Source organism: Neodiprion pinetum, chromosome 2 (assembly GCF_021155775.2).
Source record: "Neodiprion pinetum isolate iyNeoPine1 chromosome 2, iyNeoPine1.2, whole genome shotgun sequence".
Classification (NCBI taxonomy): domain Eukaryota; kingdom Metazoa; phylum Arthropoda; class Insecta; order Hymenoptera; family Diprionidae; genus Neodiprion; species Neodiprion pinetum.
Genome location: NC_060233.1, coordinates 34,694,211 through 34,717,394, shown reverse-complemented (window position 1 = coordinate 34,717,394; position 23,184 = coordinate 34,694,211). Strand labels below are relative to the sequence as shown.

At 41.4% G+C, this 23,184-nt stretch overlaps 3 protein-coding genes across 7 annotated transcripts in view; 2 read left to right on the top strand and 1 right to left on the bottom strand.

The window, feature by feature from the left end:
- The window catches only part of LOC124211625 (calcium and integrin-binding protein 1), a 47,306-nt gene that overhangs the window by 1,224 nt on the left and 22,898 nt on the right, over nt 1-23,184 (top strand). The gene's annotated exons all lie outside the window — the stretch shown is intronic.
- The window catches only part of NLG-5 (neuroligin 5), a 30,183-nt gene that overhangs the window by 6,398 nt on the left and 601 nt on the right, over nt 1-23,184 (bottom strand). For 2 of the 4 annotated variants that reach the window (XM_046610874.1, XM_069133211.1), the window contains exon 2: nt 19,636-19,869. The gene's annotated coding sequence lies outside the window, so the exon portion shown is untranslated. Of the gene's footprint in view, nt 1-19,635; nt 19,870-20,193; nt 20,410-22,101; nt 22,236-23,184 lie in introns of those variants that run through there. The other 2 variants (XM_046610876.2, XM_046610875.2) reach the window with 2 other exon arrangements.
- AP-1mu (adaptor protein complex 1, mu subunit) lies at nt 545-4,445 on the top strand. Its single transcript, XM_046610904.2, has 2 exons — nt 545-701; nt 1,692-4,445. Exon 2 carries the CDS (start codon nt 1,715-1,717, stop codon nt 2,981-2,983), a length of 1,269 nt encoding a protein of 422 aa, XP_046466860.1. The 5' UTR covers nt 545-701; nt 1,692-1,714; the 3' UTR covers nt 2,984-4,445.

Sequence of the window (23,184 nt, the reverse complement as noted above, 5' to 3'; positions counted from 1 at the left end):
ATAAGCTTCAAAGCAAAGATCCAACCATGAGCTAGAACGACGTGAACGTATAACTATTCTATTGTGGCGCAGAGTATCGTATAAGATGGGTTGGAAGGGTGCCCGAAAATTGTTTGAGAAAACAGATGTATGTGGGTGAAATTTCTGCAACAATGCGCAACGTTGGCGCTTTGTTAGCCATTTTATGGCTAGCTATTTCACACGATGAACGGGGCGACGGAGAGCGGGCCGTAATATTGGCAGTTTTATCGAATCCCGGGAGAATAAAAAACGATTGAAACGGTCTTTCCATTATTCTCAACCGCGATATATCAGCGGTAATATTTTCTCGGGATCCTATTTTCACTCGCAGAGTCAGCCGGCCAATAAATACCCGAACGATTCTTTCGAATATTCATACGCGTTACTGATATTCGCAGATTGTGTAATTTGACGATTCGAACGCGTTCGAATTTTGAACGGTTGGTACCACTGTCAGGATCGATAGCTCGCCTGCGACATGTAACGTTGGTACGCCTGCGCTCGCCGCGAGTCAGACACGTCGATAGCTTCGCACCGGTCCACAGTGGCAGGTGAAATGGTGACGAGCAAGTGCTCGTGTTCTGTCTTTACTTGAGAAATAAACACTTTATTCGTACAACGGCGACATATCGGGACGGGATCGCCTCTGAGAGATTCGTCACAGACATTCAATTCTCGAGGTAATAACATTTTCCATACCCTATTCCAATTCCTCTGGTGAAATTTACCTTTTGGAACAAACCGTGTCGTCTTGACAGTTTTCGGCCTCGTCTCTCTATCTTTACGGAATTCGGTTATCGCTCACCGCGCGTTTGTTTTCCATGAAAAAGTGTCACTTACGTTATTTGGATGGTTTTCTTCACGCCTGTGAAGTAGTTTTTACCGTTTCAATAGGAAATGATGAACTTAACCTTCAAATTTTCACGGGCATTGGGAATTTTTTCAAATTCTCACTGTAGTCACTTCTTTCTTTAACTCATTATTTGAGTTACTTTTTTTGGTCTGACACTGTTCAAGTATGCTGAAACTTTGTTTGATTTACAATTGTTGCGAGTCAGATTCCGATTTTCTAGCTGGATTATTCATTCAGTGTTCTTTATCCGAAGAGTTCGATATGATTTTATCACATGTAAAACTTGAAATGTTGAATGTAATTTTATAAAACTTTAATTCAAGAAATTTACTGATTTTTGTTCCAAATTTTGCACTGTATGAGTTAAATTGATACGAACAATTTGAAGGAACGGATTATTCAAAGTTCACTACTTGAGGTGTTTGCTATGTTGTGTGACGGCAAAGCTGTAACAACAATCTACAAAGAATCTGTCACGTCTGGTCAGACTGATCTACACTATTTAATATAATAATTTCGTGAATTTATTTGAAAAAATTGGTAAAGCAGTGAGAAGTTCAAACTGTGTAAAATTATCTCTTTAAATTGAGTTTATCTTATTTAACAAGTTGACTGATATCCGACACGTTGAATAATGTTTCACGAAAGAACATGTACATATTGTAAACAGACATCGTGAGTATTACATAAAGGCTCTTTTTTCTTCAATTGTATTAAAGATGCAGTTACTATCATGACTCATTCATTAGTCATTTTGCCCATTTCTACGTGTCGAGCTACCTGCTATCAGTGCTGAGTGTTGCTTATTAAATTCCAGGTGTATAAGATAAAATCATCACCATGTCGACCTCCGCCATCTACATTCTAGACGTGAAGGGAAAGGTGCTGATATCGAGAAACTACCGTGGCGACATTGAAACTGGGGTCATTGAGAAGTTCATGCCTCTGGTGATGGAGAGAGAAGAGGAGTGCAATCTCACGCCGATTATCCAAACCCCTGAGTGCACTTACTCGTATATAAAGTACAACAATCTGTACATTGTATCTACGACAAGAAAGAACGCTAACATCTCACTTGTATTTGTATTTCTCCACAAAGTGGTCCAAGTAATGCAGGAGTATTTCAAAGAGCTCGAGGAAGAGAGCATTAGAGACAACTTCGTTGTAATTTACGAGCTCCTTGACGAGCTTTTGGACTTTGGCTACCCCCAGACGACGGACAGTAAAATTCTGCAGGAGTACATAACTCAGGAGGGCCACAAGCTTGAGATACAGCCGAGAATACCTATGGCGGTAACCAACGCCGTATCTTGGAGGTCCGAAGGCATTAAGTATCGCAAAAATGAGGTTTTCCTCGATGTCATAGAGTCGGTAAATCTCTTGGCTAACGCAAACGGGAATGTTTTGAGTAGCGAGATAGTCGGGGCGATTAAAATGCGAGTTTACCTATCTGGGATGCCTGAACTGCGTCTGGGACTAAACGACAAGGTTTTGTTCGAGTCGACAGGTCGTGGAAAGTCCAAGTCCGTTGAGCTGGAGGATGTCAAGTTCCATCAGTGCGTCAGGCTTTCGAGATTCGAGAACGACAGGACCATTTCGTTCATACCTCCCGACGGAGAGTTTGAGTTGATGTCGTACCGGCTCAATACCCACGTCAAGCCACTTATTTGGATCGAGTCTGTAATAGAGCGTCATGCTCACAGCCGAGTTGAATACATGATCAAGGCTCGCTCGCAATTCAAGAGAAGATCGACTGCCAACAATGTGGAGATAGTTATTCCAGTGCCAAACGATGCCGATTCGCCAAAATTCAAGACTACCATAGGCAGCGTGAAATATTCTCCGGAACAGAGCGCGATCACGTGGTCTATCAAATCATTCCCTGGTGGAAAGGAGTACCTAATGAGGGCGCATTTTGGGCTGCCCTCTGTCGTCGGAGAAGATGTCGAAGGCAAGCCACCGATACAGGTCAAATTTGAGATTCCATACTTCACCACTTCTGGTATTCAAGTCAGATATTTGAAAATCATTGAAAAGAGTGGGTACCAGGCTCTACCTTGGGTGAGATACATAACACAGAACGGAGACTATCAATTGAGAACTAATTGATTGCAAACCTGGGAGGTAGAAGCCACAAGTATTCCACTTGCACTCCTGATCAAAGGAGGAAAAGTTGGGGACGAAAACTAATTGTATATAATTCGTAAAGCACTGTTTCTCGCTGAGATAATTAGTCGGCTAATTACCCTCCGAGAAGTTAAATACATATATAGTATTAAAGTTGATCAGAGTGACAAAGAAAAAAAACTCTTTAAACTTCTGATCTACTCTGAGCTTTGCTTTCAATTCAAGCTACTAAAAGTCAGCGTTGATATTGTTGTATTCCAAACTTATAGTGAAAATAAAATGCCCTATATAAATATAATAATAATAATAGTATTAACAATGAAACACGGATGTAATAAATTTTTATCTAAATAAATGAGTAGCGACCAGTAAACGTCGACTCGTATACATGCATAAATTTGCGTTAATAGAATAGAAATTTTTTGCCCCCAAATAATCCGTGTCCAATAAATCGTCGGTGGCGAGAGTTATCAAACGAGCCGTATCTTTTTCACCTCGAATTAAGATACCGAGTTTATGGCACTGTTGTACGTATGTACGTAGCTGGAAGATACCAACGTTCGCGCAGAGAGCGTAGCGGCGGTCGCGCGAGCGAATGAAGAACAAAAAATGCTAAACAAAGGTAAAAATGTAGAATCATACTGGACCTTTTTTATCGGCATTACGAGACTCGCATCCTACTAAATGGCCCTGGTATGGAAATTTCACCAACGTACATAAATGCATAATAATGTTATTATATCGTCGGTGGGAAAAACGCGTGGGTTCGCATTCTACGTGTGTCCGTACACAATTACATAAGTTACATGTAGGTGAGAAACGTGCAAGATTAAGGCCGTCAGTTAAGCTTAGCTAATTACTTTATAGGAAATATAAATTCAGTCACGTTCTGTAACCCTCCACCCTCCCGAACCGGGAAAACGCAATTTTCATAACTCTCGGCTAAAAATGTGCTTACCCTTAAAATTTTGTTTTCGTGCATTATTGACGTTATTATAAATGTTTGAAGTAATATAATACAATTTTATTGTTATAGCGTAAAAATATTGACAGTGAGATAAATATTTTCTCTCTAGATTTTCTTCGACTATTACAAATAAGTCTGACATTGATTTCGAAGTTAAACGACGAAGGAAAATGAAGATGAGTTTGAGTCAGTATTGAGAAAACGAATAAACGTTCTAATGTCAAACTTTTTAAAACTTATTGCTCACGATATTAAAAAATGTATTATAATACGCTGTTTAATTTCAAGTTAGAAATATATCTTCATCGAATTGTTTTGCGACTAATTGGTTCGGTTCCCCGAAGGACTCCAATGGGAGAAGTGCCGTACTTGAAAGTATCAGCTATTATATGAGAAAAAGTTACCGGCGTTTAAAATGAATGTAAAAGTTCTTCGGCTGCCTCTGTAATATCAATAAAAGCAGAAGATTGAGCAGTATTCTTAGAGAGTCAATTTGACCTGCTACGGCAGCAGATTCTAATCAGCGCGACCAGTCCCAAAAGAATATATTTCGGTGCAGGCTATTTAGATGGTCGTAATGCGTGCCATAAACATATCGAACATCGTGTGGGGGACGCTTCGGGATTACGCGATTCGTTCTGGTTACCGGGAGATGAAAGTGACGTTTTCAATAGAGGGTAAAGGGCCCTGAAGGCTCGATAAAGAATCCGCGCGAGTTCAATTTTCTTTCGCCGAGATGTGCGGTAAATTCTTCTTCATCCATCCTCTAACCCCCCCCCCCCCCTGTTCTTTTTACTTCCTTTTTCATCTTTTCCCATCATTTTCCTTCTCTTCTCTCGATTTCGGATGTATTACGAGTCCAGATTTGTGATCGGCAACAACGGGTAGAGTATATTCCCGCTTTGAAATGATCGATAAGACTTCCGCTGGTTATTTCTTCGGAATCACCCCTTGCAGTATATGTGTACGCAATACCCACCCGCCATCGCCGATCGGTGAGGTAATACTTGATACTTGTAGAGGAATTCCTGGACCGCCGGGAAAGCCCCAGTCTCCCTGACTGCGCAACGGTCTACTTCGACTACAGCTTGTACTTAGCGCCTGAAATAATTTCACCGGGGGTTCGCAGTCGTTTTCTTACGTATACCCTCAGGGGAGAGAAGCAGTACCAGGGGTCGATCGTCAGCGGTACGGTTAATAATTCACCTGCCACGAGTACTTACTTTAGGTATTTAGACCGAAGTGTCTGCAAGACTGCGAAACCTTAATAAACAGCTTGTACCTACAGGTGTATAAATGAATTTTTGGCATGAATGGTTCGATCGAGTCAAGTGTAGTTTCGAAATCAACCACGACCTAGATGTTAAAGCACGGTATATATGTATATATATATATATATATGTATACACATGTCTCGTGCATAGGTATACAGAGCGTAGAAGCGAAAGGCCAAGGTGCGGTTGCCGGAAACCGGGCTCGATATTCAACGTATATAAACCTGTAATAATTCATCGGGACCTCGTTTATTCAATACTCTGCAAACAAACGGCAATCTGCACTCTACCATCGTTGGATTCGTATCATTCGTAAATCGTACGTTATATACTACCTATCAACCACGAAACTCATATTACAACGTATTTTCACCATCCCGCGAGGACGGATGGCGTGATATCGGCAGAGGGCGAAAGAGAGCGTCACCGTTTATTGTAAAAAATTTTTATAAATCGTTACGCTACGGAGGAAAAAGAATACCTGCCGCAATTACGAAGAACGGTAAAATTTAAATTAATCTGAAATTGATTAAGGGAATCGGTGTAATGAGCTAACTTTGAGGAATGGGGGTAATTATACAGATTCAATCAGGATGTGCGATTACTTTCTGTGAAGCTTCGCTTCTTTTCGAAATGCTGATGATAATTAAGTTTATCATTTATAAGCTTAACGATGAGTAGCAATTGCTGGGAATCAGATCGATAAACTAAATATAAGTTTCAATTATTCGTCTGAAATAAATCTATACATTCATGCGACCAACTTCCTGGCTTGAACTGTATAAAAAATTCATCGGTTTCTCAGAAGATAGTTGCAGCCTGATAAAATCTACGAGGGTGAGTTAGTAAAATGCAGTAATAAATACGATTGCATAACGTAATTGACTTGAGTAAGTCTTCGTAGAAGAGGAAAAAAATGCCTCAATCAATATTGATACGAGGTAGCGGTGGACCGCCGCGGTGTATCTTAAAATCCGACGTCGCATCGATAGAATAACAAAAAAGTAGCATCGGGAAGAGAGATAAAGAGCGAAATAGGGGAAAGAAATATAGCACGAGAAAAGAAAAATCTGTGCCGACTAAATCCTCGTATTTCAACGTCGCAATAAACGCGGGGATGGTGGTCGTGTACACACTTTAAGAAAGTCTCCGAATTCACAGCACAGGGTTTCGATATTCGTCACACGGTTCGCGAAAACTCGCTTCATGGTAATAGGACAGGGTTGTTTTTTTTTTTTTTTTTTTTTTTTTTTTATTTCATCCCTTTTTAAAACGCATACAGTGTACTCGGCGCACACGCGTGTCGTATATACCGAGGTTGAGTCAATAATATCGTTAGCAAAAGAAAAGCATAAAATATGTATACGTCGTGTCGTGATGGTGAAAAGAAATCCCCGTCAAGTTGGTAAAATCTCGGAGACGGGATAAAGTGTATAGGATTCGACATACATTTGCCAGTGGAGATAGGAAGCCGGCAGGTCCATGCACATATTTACCATGTACCTTCGTATGTGTACACCGTATATAATATAAACGGAGAAGGAAAAAGGAGACGAAACAAGTGGAGCGGATAACGACGCGCTAAGGGGAAAAAACAAGAATTTGAAAAAATATTATTTTAATGCATAAAATACGTATTTTCAAGACGGAATTACATGTATCGCGTAGCGAGTCTCTGACCTTTAGAAATGTAAGCGGGGAATCGAACCCCGCTTATGAAAACTGAACTTTATCGGATCCCTGGGAGAATCGGACTCCCCGAGAGACGTCGGTGAGAAGCGTCGTTCAACCGAGATTGAAAGAGGTCGATTTCCGTCAACCTGATACTCACAATCAGGCTGGCTCTCTTCGAGATTAAACCTTATTATGTAACTACAGACGAGGCTTTTCACGAAATTTCAGTAAGCGATACAATTTCGCGTGTATTCGCACCTGGGAAATTCCGATCCGTTCGTAATTTTTAGCTGTCGTATGCCTACGTATACGTGGTTTATTCAGGGTTCGTACGCACAGGAAAAACCGAGAAAACTCGGGGAATCTTTTACAAGAGGGAAAAGTCAGGGAAACGTCAGAGAATTTCGAAAATAAGACTGTAATTTTGAGTCTGTCAAAGAAATAAACTCGTTCTTATACAAAGTATTATCGATCTTTTAAGAAAAAAAGAAAATTAGATTTGAAATTTTGTTTCGTCGCACCACTTCATACATTCTATACCTATATATTAGTTAACAACAAACCTTCTTTCGTTTTTTTCTTACGGAAAATCGCAGGCATTATTGCGTAAAAAAAATTTCATTAATCAGCGGCATATTTCTTGAAAGGTTAGTGAAAAAATTCTGTTCGAAGGCTGAGATACCTACTTGGAAAAGTCAGGGAATTCCAGATTCCAAAAAGCGTACGAACCCTGCTTATTATACGCCCTATATTATATGTGTACCTCCCAGCTCGGTCTGAAAGCTGCAGCCGAGTTTCAGACCTCCGGGGCTTACTATACGTTCTTCAGAAAGTACCGTGGTAATGAATTTTCCTTCACTTTTACCAGATTAAACTTTACATTTGTAATTTCATTTAGTCCTCATCGCGGAGAGTTGAGGGTCATGAAAAAAATAATCGACCGTGTACGTGATTTTTTTCCTTCAATCTTACGACGTACGACAACAGTTTCGATAATATGAAAATCAATTGTACAGACGCCTAAAATATATCTCTATGTTTTTATAGACACAGTCTGAAAAATCGGACGAAGTCTTTATTGTATTATTCTCGTATAAAGCTAACGAAAATTGAATATTCATAACAGGCGGTGTATCTTCTGTCAGAGTCGTAAGCCTCTGGCAAAACTGTCCCGCTCGTTTACCTTCACCAATTTCCACGACTTCGGGAGGAAAGATCACTGCTGCGAGCTTTGATGTATCTAAAGGTAGTGAAAAAAAGAAGAGAAAAAAAAATAAAAAATGCCGTCGAAATCAATTTTACACACGCGAAGCCTAGGCGGAAGAAAAACGGTGATCACTCAAAAATCCTATCCTCCATATCCTCCGGGCTGCTCTCACGAGTAGACACGTATATAATACACACATACATATCTATTCGTAAAATTGGATACTTCAGCTCGAAAGCTTGTTCTTCTTTGCATAGAAAACAGATAGCATTGTGTGCGCGTATATATCCACATGTGTATTTTCGACGCAACACAGAGTGCCCGGATAAAAATAAGAATGTAAAGTGCAATTTGGTAAAAGTGAGAAAATTCAATACAGTCTATCTCAATAAAGGCAAGCCCCAGAGGTCTAAACTTGGCAGACTTTCAAGTCCCAATAGGCGCTGCACTGCGAGTGGATACATAAGGTATATGCAAATTACAAACGAATCAGAATTTTTACACCGGTATATTTTGCAGCGTTCGTATATGCAAATGTATTAGTCGCTCGAAAAATGTACATGTACGCGTACCTGCTTTATATATTTGACTATACGAACGAGGAACTGACGGTGATCTTAACGCAGGTAGGAGTACCTAATCAAGTTATTTATTTTATTATCGTCAAGGAATCCACCATACAAATTCTCCTCTACCTATCAGCGGAATGAGATTGCTTCAACGAAAATTGGTGTGTATACCTATACAATATAATATGTACATACACACATACATGCGCAAACATGCCCGATCGAGTTATGCCGCCGTTTGTTACTAGCTACACCGCGTATAATAGCATTTACTCGAGATAGGTATACCTACATCACGGGAAAAACCTCTTCGCGGTAATGCAATTTTTTTTCCCCCCATTTTTTTTCTTCTCCTTTTCCCTCTCTCATTATCGAACATTCTCGCCCCAGCTCTTTGTACGTATGGATATATGCACTGTACCCTTGTCGATCGATGCGTTAAATAAACCATTTACTCAGCCAGAGAGGGTAAAAAGGTAGGTACAAGATAATTGGGTTCTATATAACATCCTTTTGGAACGAATTTATTTTTAAATTGTTCGTTACATGTATACATGAAAGTTCAAGTGTGGCGTCGTGAAAAAAAGAGAAGAAAAAAAAAAAAACAAAGAAAAATTGATGAAAATTGAAACATTTTTGAAGTTTAGGTGATACTACGAGGTGGAATCCAATTTCAGTATAATTTACTTCACGGAGAGTTCGCAGGTTCTATAGGTATATGTATTCGTCCTAAAACTGACTCTGTACTCGATGATCGGTGTAATTTTTTCCCCCTCCTCCATCGACTTGTTCTTTTTTTTTTTTTGTCGTCGCTTCACTCTCAGCGCTTATGTCTCATATTTGGGAGGTAATTTGTCTCGCTATGGGAGAAGTGGAAGGGTAGGATGGGCGGGGATATCCTCTATACTTACACGTGTATTTAATATCTGTCTCTGTCGCTCTCTCTGTCTCTGAAGACCGTCCATCAGTCGTGACAGAAATAACAAACTTTGGTGGAAAGTAGAACTTAACGTAGAGGCGTCGCTCAGACGCGAGCGGAAAGGGGGTGAAAAGATAAAAAAAAAAAAAATAGAAATAAAAAAGAAACGTACATTCCTGGAGCGGTAACATTTCATGCCCCCCCCCCCCCCCCCCCCCGTATATGTATATGCGGAGAAGATAAAGCAGGAGAAACTACGCGGAAGCGGAACACGAATCGTGGACGGAAAGCGATGTTGAAGTTGTGAAATTTCCCCCCATTATGCATTTCCTGCGGGAAAATGTAGAGATCTGGTGGAAAGAAGGTAAACGATCGAATGAGGAAGAGAATTGAAACGTTGATCATCGTCGTCGTCTGACCAAACGCTAATTACACCGTACACCGATCAGGTATAAAATCCTCGATGGTGGAAATAGCCACAGGTTGCCGAGTTGTATTTGAAAATGGATCGCTAATGCCCGTTCACGGGTAGGTTGAGAGAGTTTTTCTCACTACCCTTATATATGTATTGTATAATACGGGGGCCTAGCCGTGTGGCATACACTTCTCAAACGACCGCCGTATCCATTAGAATCCTATTCAGTGGTTTTTACGCTGCCGCGGGTCACTCCCGACTCACTTGACTCGCCTCGACTCGACTCTCGGCATAACCCTCCACGGTTTCTCGCGCTTCTCGTTACGCAGAATTAGCCCCGTCTTTAAGGGCATTGATCCAACTGAGTGGAACAAATTAGGGATACCGAGGGTAGAATTTATCTTCAGAATTCTGACCTCATCCACCCGGGGAATTGCACTGATTTTTTGGAACGCTGGGAGAATACAACAATATGAATAAGAAACGAGGAAGAAGAAGAAGAAGAAGAAGGGACAGATGGAAAGGTTGAATATACCCGGGAAACGGAGGAACAGAAATTATTTCGTCAATTCTTATAATATTCGTTTACCCGTCAGCCCTGTAAAGAATATATTTCCCTTTCATTTAGACTATTTGTCGTACCTATGTACCTGCCTATAATATTATGTACCTATATATCCGTCGCGAGTTACGCAGAACGATGAATAATTCCAACCCTCCGTCTCGTCGGCTTTGATCTGTTTTTTCAACTTCTGCACAAGGCGGCAGAGTTTGTTGCGAAAATAATTCTTTGCTTTCGAATAAAAATTCGAAACATGATAAGCAGGTATTTATACCAAGGTACGGGTTTAGGGTCTGGTAAAAAAAAAAAACAACAACAACAACAAATCAATTCTTTTCTCATGCAATATGCAAGTATAATTCATATCAGAAATCTTGGTATTTTCGATGCTGAAAGTATTCGATCTTTTCAATTCCTCGTCAGAAAATCCGGTTATATTATAAATAAATTCCCGGCATCGTGCAGGTTGAATACCTATATTGAATTTCCAATAATATGAGGAATGTATAAATGAATTCCAAAGAAAAGTACGAATTTTGCGGGCTTACGAATAATTTAACGTGCCTATATCTACAACGCTTCTCCGATATCTTAAAAATTATCATTGATTCGTATTATTTTTCGCGCATAACTCTCCCGTAGTTGCGAACAACGTTTACGACCTCGACTAATTTCCATTTCCACCTTAGCTCCTCTGTGTATAAAAAAGTCGGAAAAAGCGCTGCTGCACGTTGATTGCGATTGGAAGAAAAGCAAAAGGAAGAAGAAGAAGAAGAGCAAATATCCTTGGCTTCTGAATTACTCGACAGCAGCAAATAAACGTATCGCATACATACACGGACAGTATAATAAGAGGAGCGCAGATGAGCGCCACTTGTCAGGGTTATATCGACACGTGGTAATTGGCAATAAGACCGAGCTACTATAACGTCTACCGACACCCCCAGCGCCGGTTGTTAAACCGGTAAATAGCTCGGGCTTTCCCTCTTCTATACACACCTACGTGAACGTACATCACGCGTGCAGGCGTGGCCGTATGGCGGGAATAAGACGGTCCGCAACCTACAGAGATGGCACCGATCTGAATTACCTCGATAGTCAGCTGCTCCGTGTCCTCTCGCTCGCTGTAAATTCGCCTTACACCTCCCCCTTGCACATCCTCTCCACTCTTCACGCATGCGGGTTCATCCCACACACTGGTCCACTCACAATCAGAGACGTACAGGGTGCGTCTGTGTATTCGCGGGACGGAGGAAGGGCGGGATAATTCGATAGGGCGCGATAAGGGCGGCGAGATATTTCGATGATCCTACCCCTCTGCAACCCCTTTACCCCGTGGGATGTCTCCGTTCCTCGTTCCGACGTAAGCCTGCGGGATGACGACGTTAAGTCGTTGCTAAATTCCACGCGAGCCGGGCACGTATTACCTACTCCACCTACGCTGCCTCTGCGCTTTCCCTTCTGTTCGTTGCCGCACGCGTGTTCACTTCACCTCCGAGGCATCGTCTTATCCCGGCGTTGTGTAGAGATATTTCAAGAAATTTTGCACATCCGTGGACGCGGAATACGAAAGAGCATCGTCGTGAAGCTTGTAACGTTGTGTCGTGACGAATCCGGATGTAGAAAAACCGCTATTTAGCGTTTTTTTAATTGTCTCAAATCCAGTAAACTGTAATAAAACGAAACACACTCACGCGGAGAGATGACAAAGACATCTGGTTTTACTCGAAACTGCAGGAAAAGAGGGACAGATTTAGGTTTTTGGTAAAAAAAAATACCCGTGTCAACTATATTTTTTACTATAAATGTAGCAGGTTTTACCTTGCACAGAGTGGTTCTCACTGTTCTAGACTAAATTCTGCATTTTGCAAAGTATATTTTACCAAAAAACCTTACGTGTCCCTCATTTCCTGCAGTTTTTAGTAAAATCTGCTCTTTTATATTCTCCGTGCATATTTCGAAATCTCAAGGGTCCCTTGAAAATCACTTTAATGCTAAGAAAATAGTAATCTTTTCCCGAGTATTTCGTTACGATAATGTTACTAACTTTAACCTCGCGAAGGAACTGGATTTCATAACGCCGAATATTCGTAGCGTAGACAGCGTGTGAATCACACGCCCTGCCATTCTGCCTGATGAGTAATTGAAAGGATAGTTTTGTCGCAAATTTATTTTGTATCGCTGAAATATGCTGCACAAATCCGCCATGAATTCGAAAAGGTAGGATATGTCGTAGGGTATGATATATCATCGTTTTTTTATTACCGCGGCCGGGACGGAGTCTGTTTAATTGTCAGTTCACTTCAGAGAATGATAAATAGCGTTCAAGTCACTATCATATTACGATCGAAATCTCGATTGTGGAAGAAAATTTTTACAAGTTCGAAAAAAATTCTCGAGAATTCGACGAACTGCGAGGAAGCAGCATTTTATCTTCCGCTGCAGACGGAGCAAATAACATTTCAACGATTCTGAATTCCCTGACATATCCAGACGATTTGGAGGCTTTCCCTTATCCTTCGCAGGGCATACCCTGATTTCACACGAATTCGACGGTCTTTGAGCGCGGTTGAAAAATTCAACACAATTTTCCGCACCGAGCGAAAGATTTCAAGTGTCGGTGATTGTTGTTGTTGTTGTTGTTTTATACTCGACGCTCGTATATTTTCACACTTTTCATTCGTCACTCTGACCAACATAGAATACGTTCGTTGAAATAACATAAATAACGAATAATATTTGCAAATTAAAAACGCGTTGCGGAACGATCGAAAAATATCGTTAAAATATACAAGAATATTTATTTAGCGTGATGACGTATATGTTACGGCTTCAGGCTCGTCGCTGAACAAACTGAAAAAGAAACAAACAGTTCTTCCGTAACGGTAGCTAGACGGCGCTAGATAATCCCTCACATCGTTGGACAGTAATAACGTAGATTTCATGCAGGGTTCGTACGTCTATCGGCGCATGAAGAGTACCTTATACCTCCAGCAATCGCGGGCAGCTGACGCGCGTGGATATGGAAGAGGCCCATCGACGACGGCCGTTCCAGCGGGTAAATGCAATCAAGATTACGAGCTTATCGAGAACCAAAGCGGCTTACGGTAAAACCCCCGATCGCAGCGTCTACGAAACCGAATTATACTTCGCCTTGGTAAATTGACTATGCAAACATCGTGGAGGGGGCGAATATGACGAACGGTAAGGAGTAAGGTAATATCTTAGTAAGGGGTACCTACAACGTAACATGTCACGACGCTCGCTATAAATTATGCTCAATTCGTCGCTAGGTCTCGGCAATTCCCTTGATCAGTCCACATTGATCTAGGCTCCAAGTATGGAGGGTAGAGGTAAAGAGGACTATGTATATCCGTGTATGGAAAGTGTCCGTAAAATATAGGGAAATTGGGATGGCGTTGCGGCAGCAAAAGTTCCACAAAGCGCCAGTCAGATCGTTACCCTTGTTGCTTGTGAGTTCCATTCTGGTGACTTTTTGGCGGACACTTTTGCAGTTGTAAATCTATACGATCTACTTCTTCTTACCTTTACTATTCGTAGTTCTAAGGTAGGCATACGAGAGATCATCAAGCAGTGGTTTATTCGATTCCGATCTAATTCCGAGCGTGTCCCTTCAGTCGGAAGTGATTTGCTATGATCCGTCTCTTCTCGAACACCTTTCCCTTCGGTCCGAACACCGGCTACTTCCGGACTGCGAGCCCAAGGACATACTGCACGACAATTTGGAAAAAGGTGTTCTCGTTCCGCTCGAGGAGATGTGGGATTCGAACCTGATGGATTGCCGATATCGATCGGAGGTCTTGGCGGGTGACTACCGAGGACACGATGTCTGTACAGCGGCGAGAAGGAGGAGGATAAGCTGCAGCCAGGACGCGATGATGCCTCACGTGACGCGCACCCGGCCGGTCCTGTATTTGATCAAGTCCAATCACAATTCCAACCTGACCTCACTTAACCCACCAATACGAGAGGCAATATTGGGGGACAGGTATGAGGTGGCACGGCAGAAACGCGCCGGAATATGCCAGCTACCATGTCGAAGAGTTTTTACCCTGAGCTCTGGGGGCGACTGTCACCAGCTGGCACAACGCCTGAAGACGTCTCAGAAGAAATCGATACGGAAAGCAGCTTTGCTTTGCTCACTGCCCGAGAGAAACAAGAGGCTCGAGACAATTAGAGAACGATGCTAAAGCCCGTCCGAGAGTACGAGTTCAACTTGTCAGTTGTCACGTGCCGAGGCTACATGCACCGTTTCCACGTTCGGGTAGCTCGGTTGGAAACAGTTTTGACGAAAAATTGAAACCGGACAAGTGCGAGTAGAACTTGCGTCTTGAGGGTTCCGGAGAAACTTAATTCCTTTTTTTTTATGCGATAGAACTGCAAATGAATTATTTTCAGACTTTTTCCTTTACTTGCGCTGTGAGACCTCGCTTCTCTTCAAATTTCATGATTCTAGGTCAAAGGGAAGTAAGATACGTTTTCATGAGTGAGCTTGCGAGTATCAAACTGTGTGACATAAATGGTCGTATCTTTTGATTGACTCGACTTGGAAACTAATTATTTACCCCTCCGAGGGACCGTAGACCTTGGTATTTGATATTACTTTCAACTTGATACATCTAATCGTTCATGAGAAAAAGGATCTTGACGGACGGACAGACTGACAACGAAGTGATCCTATAAGGGTTCCGATTTTTCCTTTTCAGGTACGGAAGGCCAAAAATGAAGCCGAATTGAGAGCGAGAAAAGAGAGTAACAGGACTGTTCCCAATTTTGATTCGTTGTACAATCCAGCGAAGAGAGAAATAAATTAGTCTCGTACGGTTTTGTATCAGAGTGTTCGCACGGTATGGTTGCGAATATGAAAACACTCCGAGAAAAACCATTATCTGTTAAGTTGTCTCTACGGCGAGTAACGAACGGTGGTATAAGTGTGAAGCTTTTCGGGATACTGTAAGCGAGTGTTAAAAAACCTCTTTGTTGGGTTACGGGTGTATACAGCTAATAGCTCGTTAAAGTACCCAGTGAATTTTGCGCAGTCTTCCGTCTGCGCGGAGCTTTTGAAGACGAGCGAAAAACGTTACAGACACGTAGCTACGCCCAGGTATATTAGCTCCAACAATGTAGGAAGATTAGCTTTAAGAGTTGAGGCTGCAGCAGGTACGAGGGTGTGATGTGCAAAATGCTTTATGGGTGCTCTTCCCTTCCCTCCTTCCATTATTCTCTCAGCCTACCATTCTACCCTTTCAAACGAGACACCGCGATTCTTCAAATTTTTCATTCCGTCTTATGGGATGTTGAAGAGGACGTATGGGGCTACCGCGCGTGGAGAAATATAACTAACAATTTTCCTTCCCAACGGGATGAAAAATGAAAAAAAAAAGGAGAGGGGAACAAAATCCGTTCGTATATGAAACGCTGGGTAAAAAATGTGAGAAGAGATGCCAGAGTTCGGCTTGAATCCAGTCCCGAAAGCAGTGCCCTAAACCCTGAACCTAGGCCACCCTTGTACAGCTACCGCGCGGTAACTCACGGATGCTGGCGGATTTATTTATTTACCAGGGCAAGGGAATGATTCGACCGCGAACACCGTAGCGAATGCATCATGTATGTATGTATTTACTTGTGTATGTATGCACGTATGTACCTACTCCGCGGAAATCCATCTCTGCGCGCGAAGACACGGGGGAAAAAATAACGATATATAACGTGAAAGCAAGGAAAAAAAAAACAAAAGAAAATGAAAATAAAATGAAATAAAACAGGAAAACGACAACGCGATATTAATTGTGTTGGGGAGAAAATGTACAGGGTTAAAATGAGAGCTGTGCGTTCAATTCACACGAGGTGATGTATTTTTTGGTTAATGTTGTATGTATCGCATGACACAATCTCAGGGGACGTTACCTGATTACGAGATTTTGCAGTATACAGCGGTTCGATAATTTCTTTTTTCATTTTTCATGATATATTCTTGTCATGGAAGAATTACGAAGCTTGTGAAACGTTATACGTTTTATGATTACACGCGTTGGTATGAATTTTTGGCGAAAGTGGAACCAGCTGCAGTTGAATGCGAAATCGAATCGCGATTTCTTTATGTCCGAATGTTGCTTTATTAGATATCTACAAATTACTGGGCTCAACTTCTGTATCTATTGATTCGATTTCTACACGGAGGGACTTTTGGCATCAATTTTCGCTTTATTCTTTGTCCATTATAATAATAAAATGTACCTATGAATTCAGGGATAATCGAGGCAGTATTATAAGAAATCGCATAGTGATTGTGAAAATGCAGAGTTAATATCTAATATATCGAGAACATTAAAATTTCATTAGTATCTTGCAATTTATATTATTTGAAATACTCACGTTCAGAGTTATTTATGGAAATTCATTATTTATGCCTGTAACTTTTTTACACTCCCAATTTCCCGACAGTAAGTAAATACCTTTTCTGAACTTACAGTACCAACGCTTATTCGTCAAAATAACCATAACTCGTATAGAAATAGTAAGATCTCCTATTATTGTCGGAATGGCCATTACTGTACCCGGATTATTCTTAAATTCTTAAATTTTATTGCAATTATGGACAAATAATAAAGCAAATATTGATAACAAAAGTCTCTCCGCGCGTACAATTGAAAACCGTTCGTCATGTTCAACTTTTGCGGTTACACGCGCTCGGTTTTTTTTTTTTTTTTTCAATTCTTCTCAACTTGGTTAAACTCTCGAAGTGATCCGCGTGTATAATACGTTCGATCGTGCAATACGACGGTATGAAACCCTGCGCCTTTTACAGTCTCGACATACGTACACCGCCGATATAAATAGTGCCATAAATAAACCGGTGCAATAAAACTGCACTATCGGTAAATTGGCTCGAAACGCGGAGGCAGTGAAAATATCCTAAAGTTGTTCATTTATTTGTTTACTCATTTTTTTCGTCATTCTCAAACCTATCTCTTTCTTTTTCCTCGACACCCACGGAGCGGGAAATCCGTGACGAGGTAAACAGCGCGATGCCCTCGCAACTCTGCAGGATTTTTCCCCGGTAGAAAAGGCAACGGCAACAGCAACAGCCGTAACTCAGGCACCCTGGGCCGTTGGTGGATTTATTTATTTACCAGGGACCACTTCGACCACCACCCCGCGTTACACCGGCTCTCTCGAGCGGCACGAGACCGGGTGTTTTATATCATTCCCGTACCTACGCATCTCGCCCTCCTCCACCTCCACCTCCACCTCCACCTCCATCTCTACCTCGCCTGTGTGCCAGAGTGCTTCCCCCGCAACGATTCGCTGATCAAGTTTGTCACGAAGATGGACAAAAACAGGGCCGAGAGATAACCGCGGGAGCACGAATAACCGAGGTATGTATAATACATGCCACGTTACGGTTTTCCACCTGATTCGGGGTAATGATTAGAGATACCTACCCGCGTCACGCTCGTTTTGACCATTTCTCGCATGCAGCGAACCGTCGGAGAGGAAAGTGGAGGAGAGAGGGGGGGGGGGGGGAGGAGGAATGGAAAAACGTACTTTGATTTGTATGTTAGTTTTTTCCCTCATTCAACGCGTGTCGAGTTCTAAAAGTCCCCGAGTGTTCAGCTCCCCCCCCTCGGGGTTCAACCATTCTTTAGAAAGACTGTAATGAATGATCTCGCTGGTTTTTTTCTTTCTTTTTTTTTTCGAAGAGAGACTGCTACACCGAGAGCTTTGGAATCCGCCTTTTATCTGACCCTCATTTTGCGGGTGAAAAAAAATTTGTCGCTCATATACATATAGCGCTTGCGAGATTGTATAATTCCCGTTTCATTCTCAACTCTGCCGGAAATTTAACGTAATTGAGATAGGTTATACGCAGGATTTATAGAAATATCGATTTACGTTGACGAAAAATTTTCATCGTCGACTTGGGATTTTTTTCCCAAATATATGTATATAACCTATCCATGGGGATAGTGTGCGGTGTTGTAACTCTCGGTTTAAGTTTCATATGTTCGAGATTCCGAAGCAAACTTTAAGTCGGCGCGAAGAAAAAGAGAATACCACTGGGACGGCGAAAAAAGTGTTCCATATTCGTATCACTTCCGCTTTTGATAGCTTATTTATGCATGGGAGACGCGTGAAAGCATAACCAAAGGGATTCGCAAACTGCGAAGAGCATTCAAATGAAGATGAATTACTGTCGGGACCGAGTCCGGTTATCGCCACGCGGTTAATAATTTCCGAGAGGGTAGATAAAATCATTTCAGTTTCGTCGTATGTCGGGAGATGAAAGAGACAAGTTAAGGTGTTCGCTCCCCTCATTACTGCCCCGTTATCGCTTTATAGGTATGACGTACCACGATTTAATTGCACAATCCATGTACAATAAGCAGCATGCCCACGTGCATGTGTATGTGTATATACATACATACATACATACATATATATATAAGGCATTCCACCCTAAACCGACCTACGCCTGATGTTCACGATCGACGATTTTGTTTATTTTTAAGTATGGTTTATAGTGCATAACAAAATCATCCTTCACTGAAAACGAGTTTCAGATTTTTTGGACCACGGGTTTGATATTTACAGCTCCGAAAATCATGAATTCCGAATTTTTCAATAAATAGCCTCAATCGATTGGCTTCAAATTTTTCATGAATTCCTTGTTCGAAAACGAAAATTTTGGGACCAAAATGAAAAAGTAATTTAAAAGTGAGAAAAATTGAAATAAATATAAATATCAGAAATAAAAATTTATATTTTATACGTTTTGTCTCACTTTTCAATTATTTGTTCATTTTGGTCTCAAAATTTTCATTTTCTCGCAAAGAATTCATGAGAAAAATTTGAAGCCAATCGATTGAGGCTGTTTATTGAAAAATTTGGTTTTCGTGATTTTCGGAGCTGCAATTGATAGCGGCATTATGTACGGTGCTCGTGTCCCTGCTCGTGTAATAGATGTACATATTAATACAACTAGCTAATTACCTAATTGGCTAATTAGCGAAGTAATTACTCACGGAATTTATACGACTAACAAATTATCTCCCATCAGCGATCGGACCTCCTCCTGCTTCATCTTCTTGTCCTTCTTCGAAGAAGTCTTCTCGACGTTTTACACGCCGGGCTTTCCCTCGGCGCAACGTTGAAATTCTTCTTCTCTCTTTCTTCGCCCCCTCGTCACGATTCGTTTGCAAAGGTCCGCGAAGACGGATGTCTTGTATCTCGAACCGATCCTCGCCTTAATCCGGGTGCTGCGAAAGGGATTTCAAGAATTACCGTTTGCTTTACGACCGCGTCACTAGCCCTACACACCCTGCAGCAGTCACACAGACCCTTTCCCTTTGGCTCAACTCTATCAAGCTTACCACATTTTTTATTTTTACTCTCACTCTCATTCATCCCTCTCGCACAAGAAAAACCGCGTTCAGAAACGCCTCCCTTTCGTCTCGCATGTCCGACAGGCCGTGCAAGGGGTTCAACGGTATTAACTGTAAGACTTGAAGTCTGAATCGTTCGAGTTGAATTATCTCGACTCATCTTCTCCTTTCGAGAAACTATAATCGTAAGGCGATTACCGGGTAGATAATACTTTGTCCATCTGCTATCGGAACGAAGCACTTCGCTCTCGAGGATCTTATTCGAATCCTCTGCAGTTGACTTCGAAAGAACTTGACTCATTTTCTCCTTTCTTAACCCTTCGCAAATCCATGCCGGATAACAATTCAACCCACTTCTCATCCGCTTCACTCAAGAGATGCACATTCATGGATGTTTTTCGCAGTCTCTTATCTAATGCTTCAGCTTTGTTTTCATCGGTTCACTCGGTGGGCATATCTTCAAAGTTTAGTCAAGTATCCCCTCGAAGTAAGTCCCGCGAGTGACGCGGGCTATTTCGGCGATAATAATACATATATACATACATATATACAATATATGTATATGTACGTATACCGTGGGACATTTTCTATGCTTCGGATTATTCAAATGACTTTTTATACTGGAATTGTCGCGGCTGATTTGTCAGAAATGGTTTTCAACGTTTTATCCAAATATTCTATAACTATGTATTATAATTAAACTCACGAAACTCGTTGTCATTTGTCTAGAAGACATTTAAATTCCTGAATTCCAGTCAATTTTTCTTTGATCCGCCACAATAAAGTAATTTTCGAGATACCCCGAAAGTGGAGTGAGAGACTGCGGTGTTATTTGCATGAAAATAAAGGCTAGGCCATCGATAAATCACAATGAAAAACACGCCGTTGAGTGTTGATTAATTTCCCTCACCGCGAAACGACGGGAAATTGCTGCAATTTTGAAACCCTCAAGATGGATGCGCTTCCTTAATTGTTGACGCGGAGTTTGGCGTTCGGTACTTTGCAGCTTTGGTTGCCTGCTGTTAGCCGAGGTGAGACAAAGTCGGTCGGACCGTCACTCCGGCGGTTTGACTCGTTAAATTATTCAGTTTGAAAAGTGAACTTGCCGGGGTTAAGGTGAGTGTACCACTTATTCACCCTGTCCCAAATATCCACCGTTTTTGGATGTATTCGTTTCATCCTTACTTCTAAAATCAACAAAAAATAACGTTGTATCGTCAAACCCTCCAGCAATCGGTTTTAATCATCGAAAAATTCACAATTTGTGCGGTAAAATTGTAATTTTTGAAAATCAAAGCGTCAATAATTCTCGTTATAGTGTCGATAACCGGTACACTTACCTCAGTACGTACACAGCATGCCAGACATGCCAGTCTGTACGTACCTGTATAATAAGACTCTCGTAATAGAACAAAACCCTGAGGCAGTCTTTGGAAATATTTAATTAAGAGAGCAAAAGTTTCCCGGTGGATAAATTGGTCCAGTGTATATGTATACCTATTCACGTATATAATGTACTTCCCGGGTGAAAGTATATTGGAAATAGCAGGTAAAATTTAATCTCAGTTTCCCTGAAATTATTAAGAGAAGAGAAAAAGGCTCTTCGCAACTCGAAGCAGCCGCCGCGTCTCGTTATTTAAATAATCATCGTCCTCGCGCTAGCTCTGCGGAATGAATTTTTTACGGTTCCGTCAACAAAGAGGAAACCATTCTGCACCCTACGCGCGGATTTGAGCGAAAATTAATGGATCCATCTCGTGCTACGGGAGTCGCGGCGTGTCTAACATAAACCGTGGATAAACCTGTATCGATGAATAATTCCTCTTAGGCAGAAAATTCTAACAGACCGATAAAGTTTCGAAAGAAAATGTCATCGTCTTTTTTTTATTTGAACCCGTCGTGTGCTCCGATGTACGTAACGTATATTGACGCAGAAATTACACCTTGTAAGTATAGCGATACTTTTCACGTTGGAAGCACAAGCTGTCGACAGCGAAGCGAAAAAACCGAGTGAGAAATATCGCTGTCGTATTGTACCACGTACCGATAAATTCGATTGAAATTTAATCCGTCGTTGCAAAAAACCCAAGGAAACATTTTGCTCACTTTATGTCACGTGAGAATGCAAACTCGTTCGTTCTGTCGTTGTTGATCTGTGTCGCAGAAACTGCCAGGCCCGAACTGCAATTTATCTCCTGTTGTTCCGAACGACGTGTTTCTAAGTTGTTGTTTTTGCCGAGCTATAGATTGTAATTAATGTAACCGCGAATCGATCATCTCTTGGCTAACAATGAACGATGTATACGAGCAATCTTTCCCCAAACAATCGTGATTCTAGATTTTATTTTTTCCGCAAACTTCAACGCCAACGCGAAGTGGAGTAAACAACCGGTTACATAACAAGGGAAATAATTTTTAACAAAGATTGAACTACTCCGCTGAAAAAAAATTTTCCACCACATCGCACCGAAGCACCTAATGTTCGCATATTTGCTCGACCATGTTCGAGGAAAGTTTGAGGAGGAACGTATTTCTTGCACTTCCCCGAGAATCTGACACAGCTCAACGAATAATAAAACATCAATATTCCCATCGATATGCGCGGAGACCCTCTCGCTCGTGAATGTCTGCCGTTTTCACTGATCCGTTCTGTACATATGTACAATGTACATACATATATGGAAACGAAGAAGGGACGGAGAGAAAAAACCGTGTAAAAATTATGTAGTGTATTATACCCGCGGAGGGTAGTAAAATATTCCACATCCTCGGCCTGAGGTGACTGTCGGAATACATTTGGTATTGTTGGCTAAGTAACCGGGCTGTAAGAGTGGATTATATAATCTATATAATACGCTATGAAAACATAATTTAAATGCTAATGGGTGCTGAGTAACGAGAGACTTAAATAGCGGGCGATTGTGGCGGGAAAATAAGAGCAATGCGACCGTGAATGGGGGACAAAAAAGGAAAAATAAAGATAGAGGAAAGGAAAGAAAGAAAGAAAGAAAGAAAGAAAGAAGAAGATGAAGAATAACAAAAATCACCCTTTGTCAGACCATGGAGAAATTTGTCGGCCGGGCGTTAATCTCAGCTTTATTACTCGACTAAACGAACCCGAACGATCCGCCCTCCTTGCATATATCCGTAACACGCTCATTGTCAGTGCAAAATACTTCTCATCGTCGG

What these genes read in the sequence shown, in the direction of transcription:
- AP-1mu (XM_046610904.2), top strand. Translation starts at nt 1,715, where the DNA reads ATGTCGACCTCCGCCATCTACATTCTAGACGTGAAGGGAAAGGTGCTG.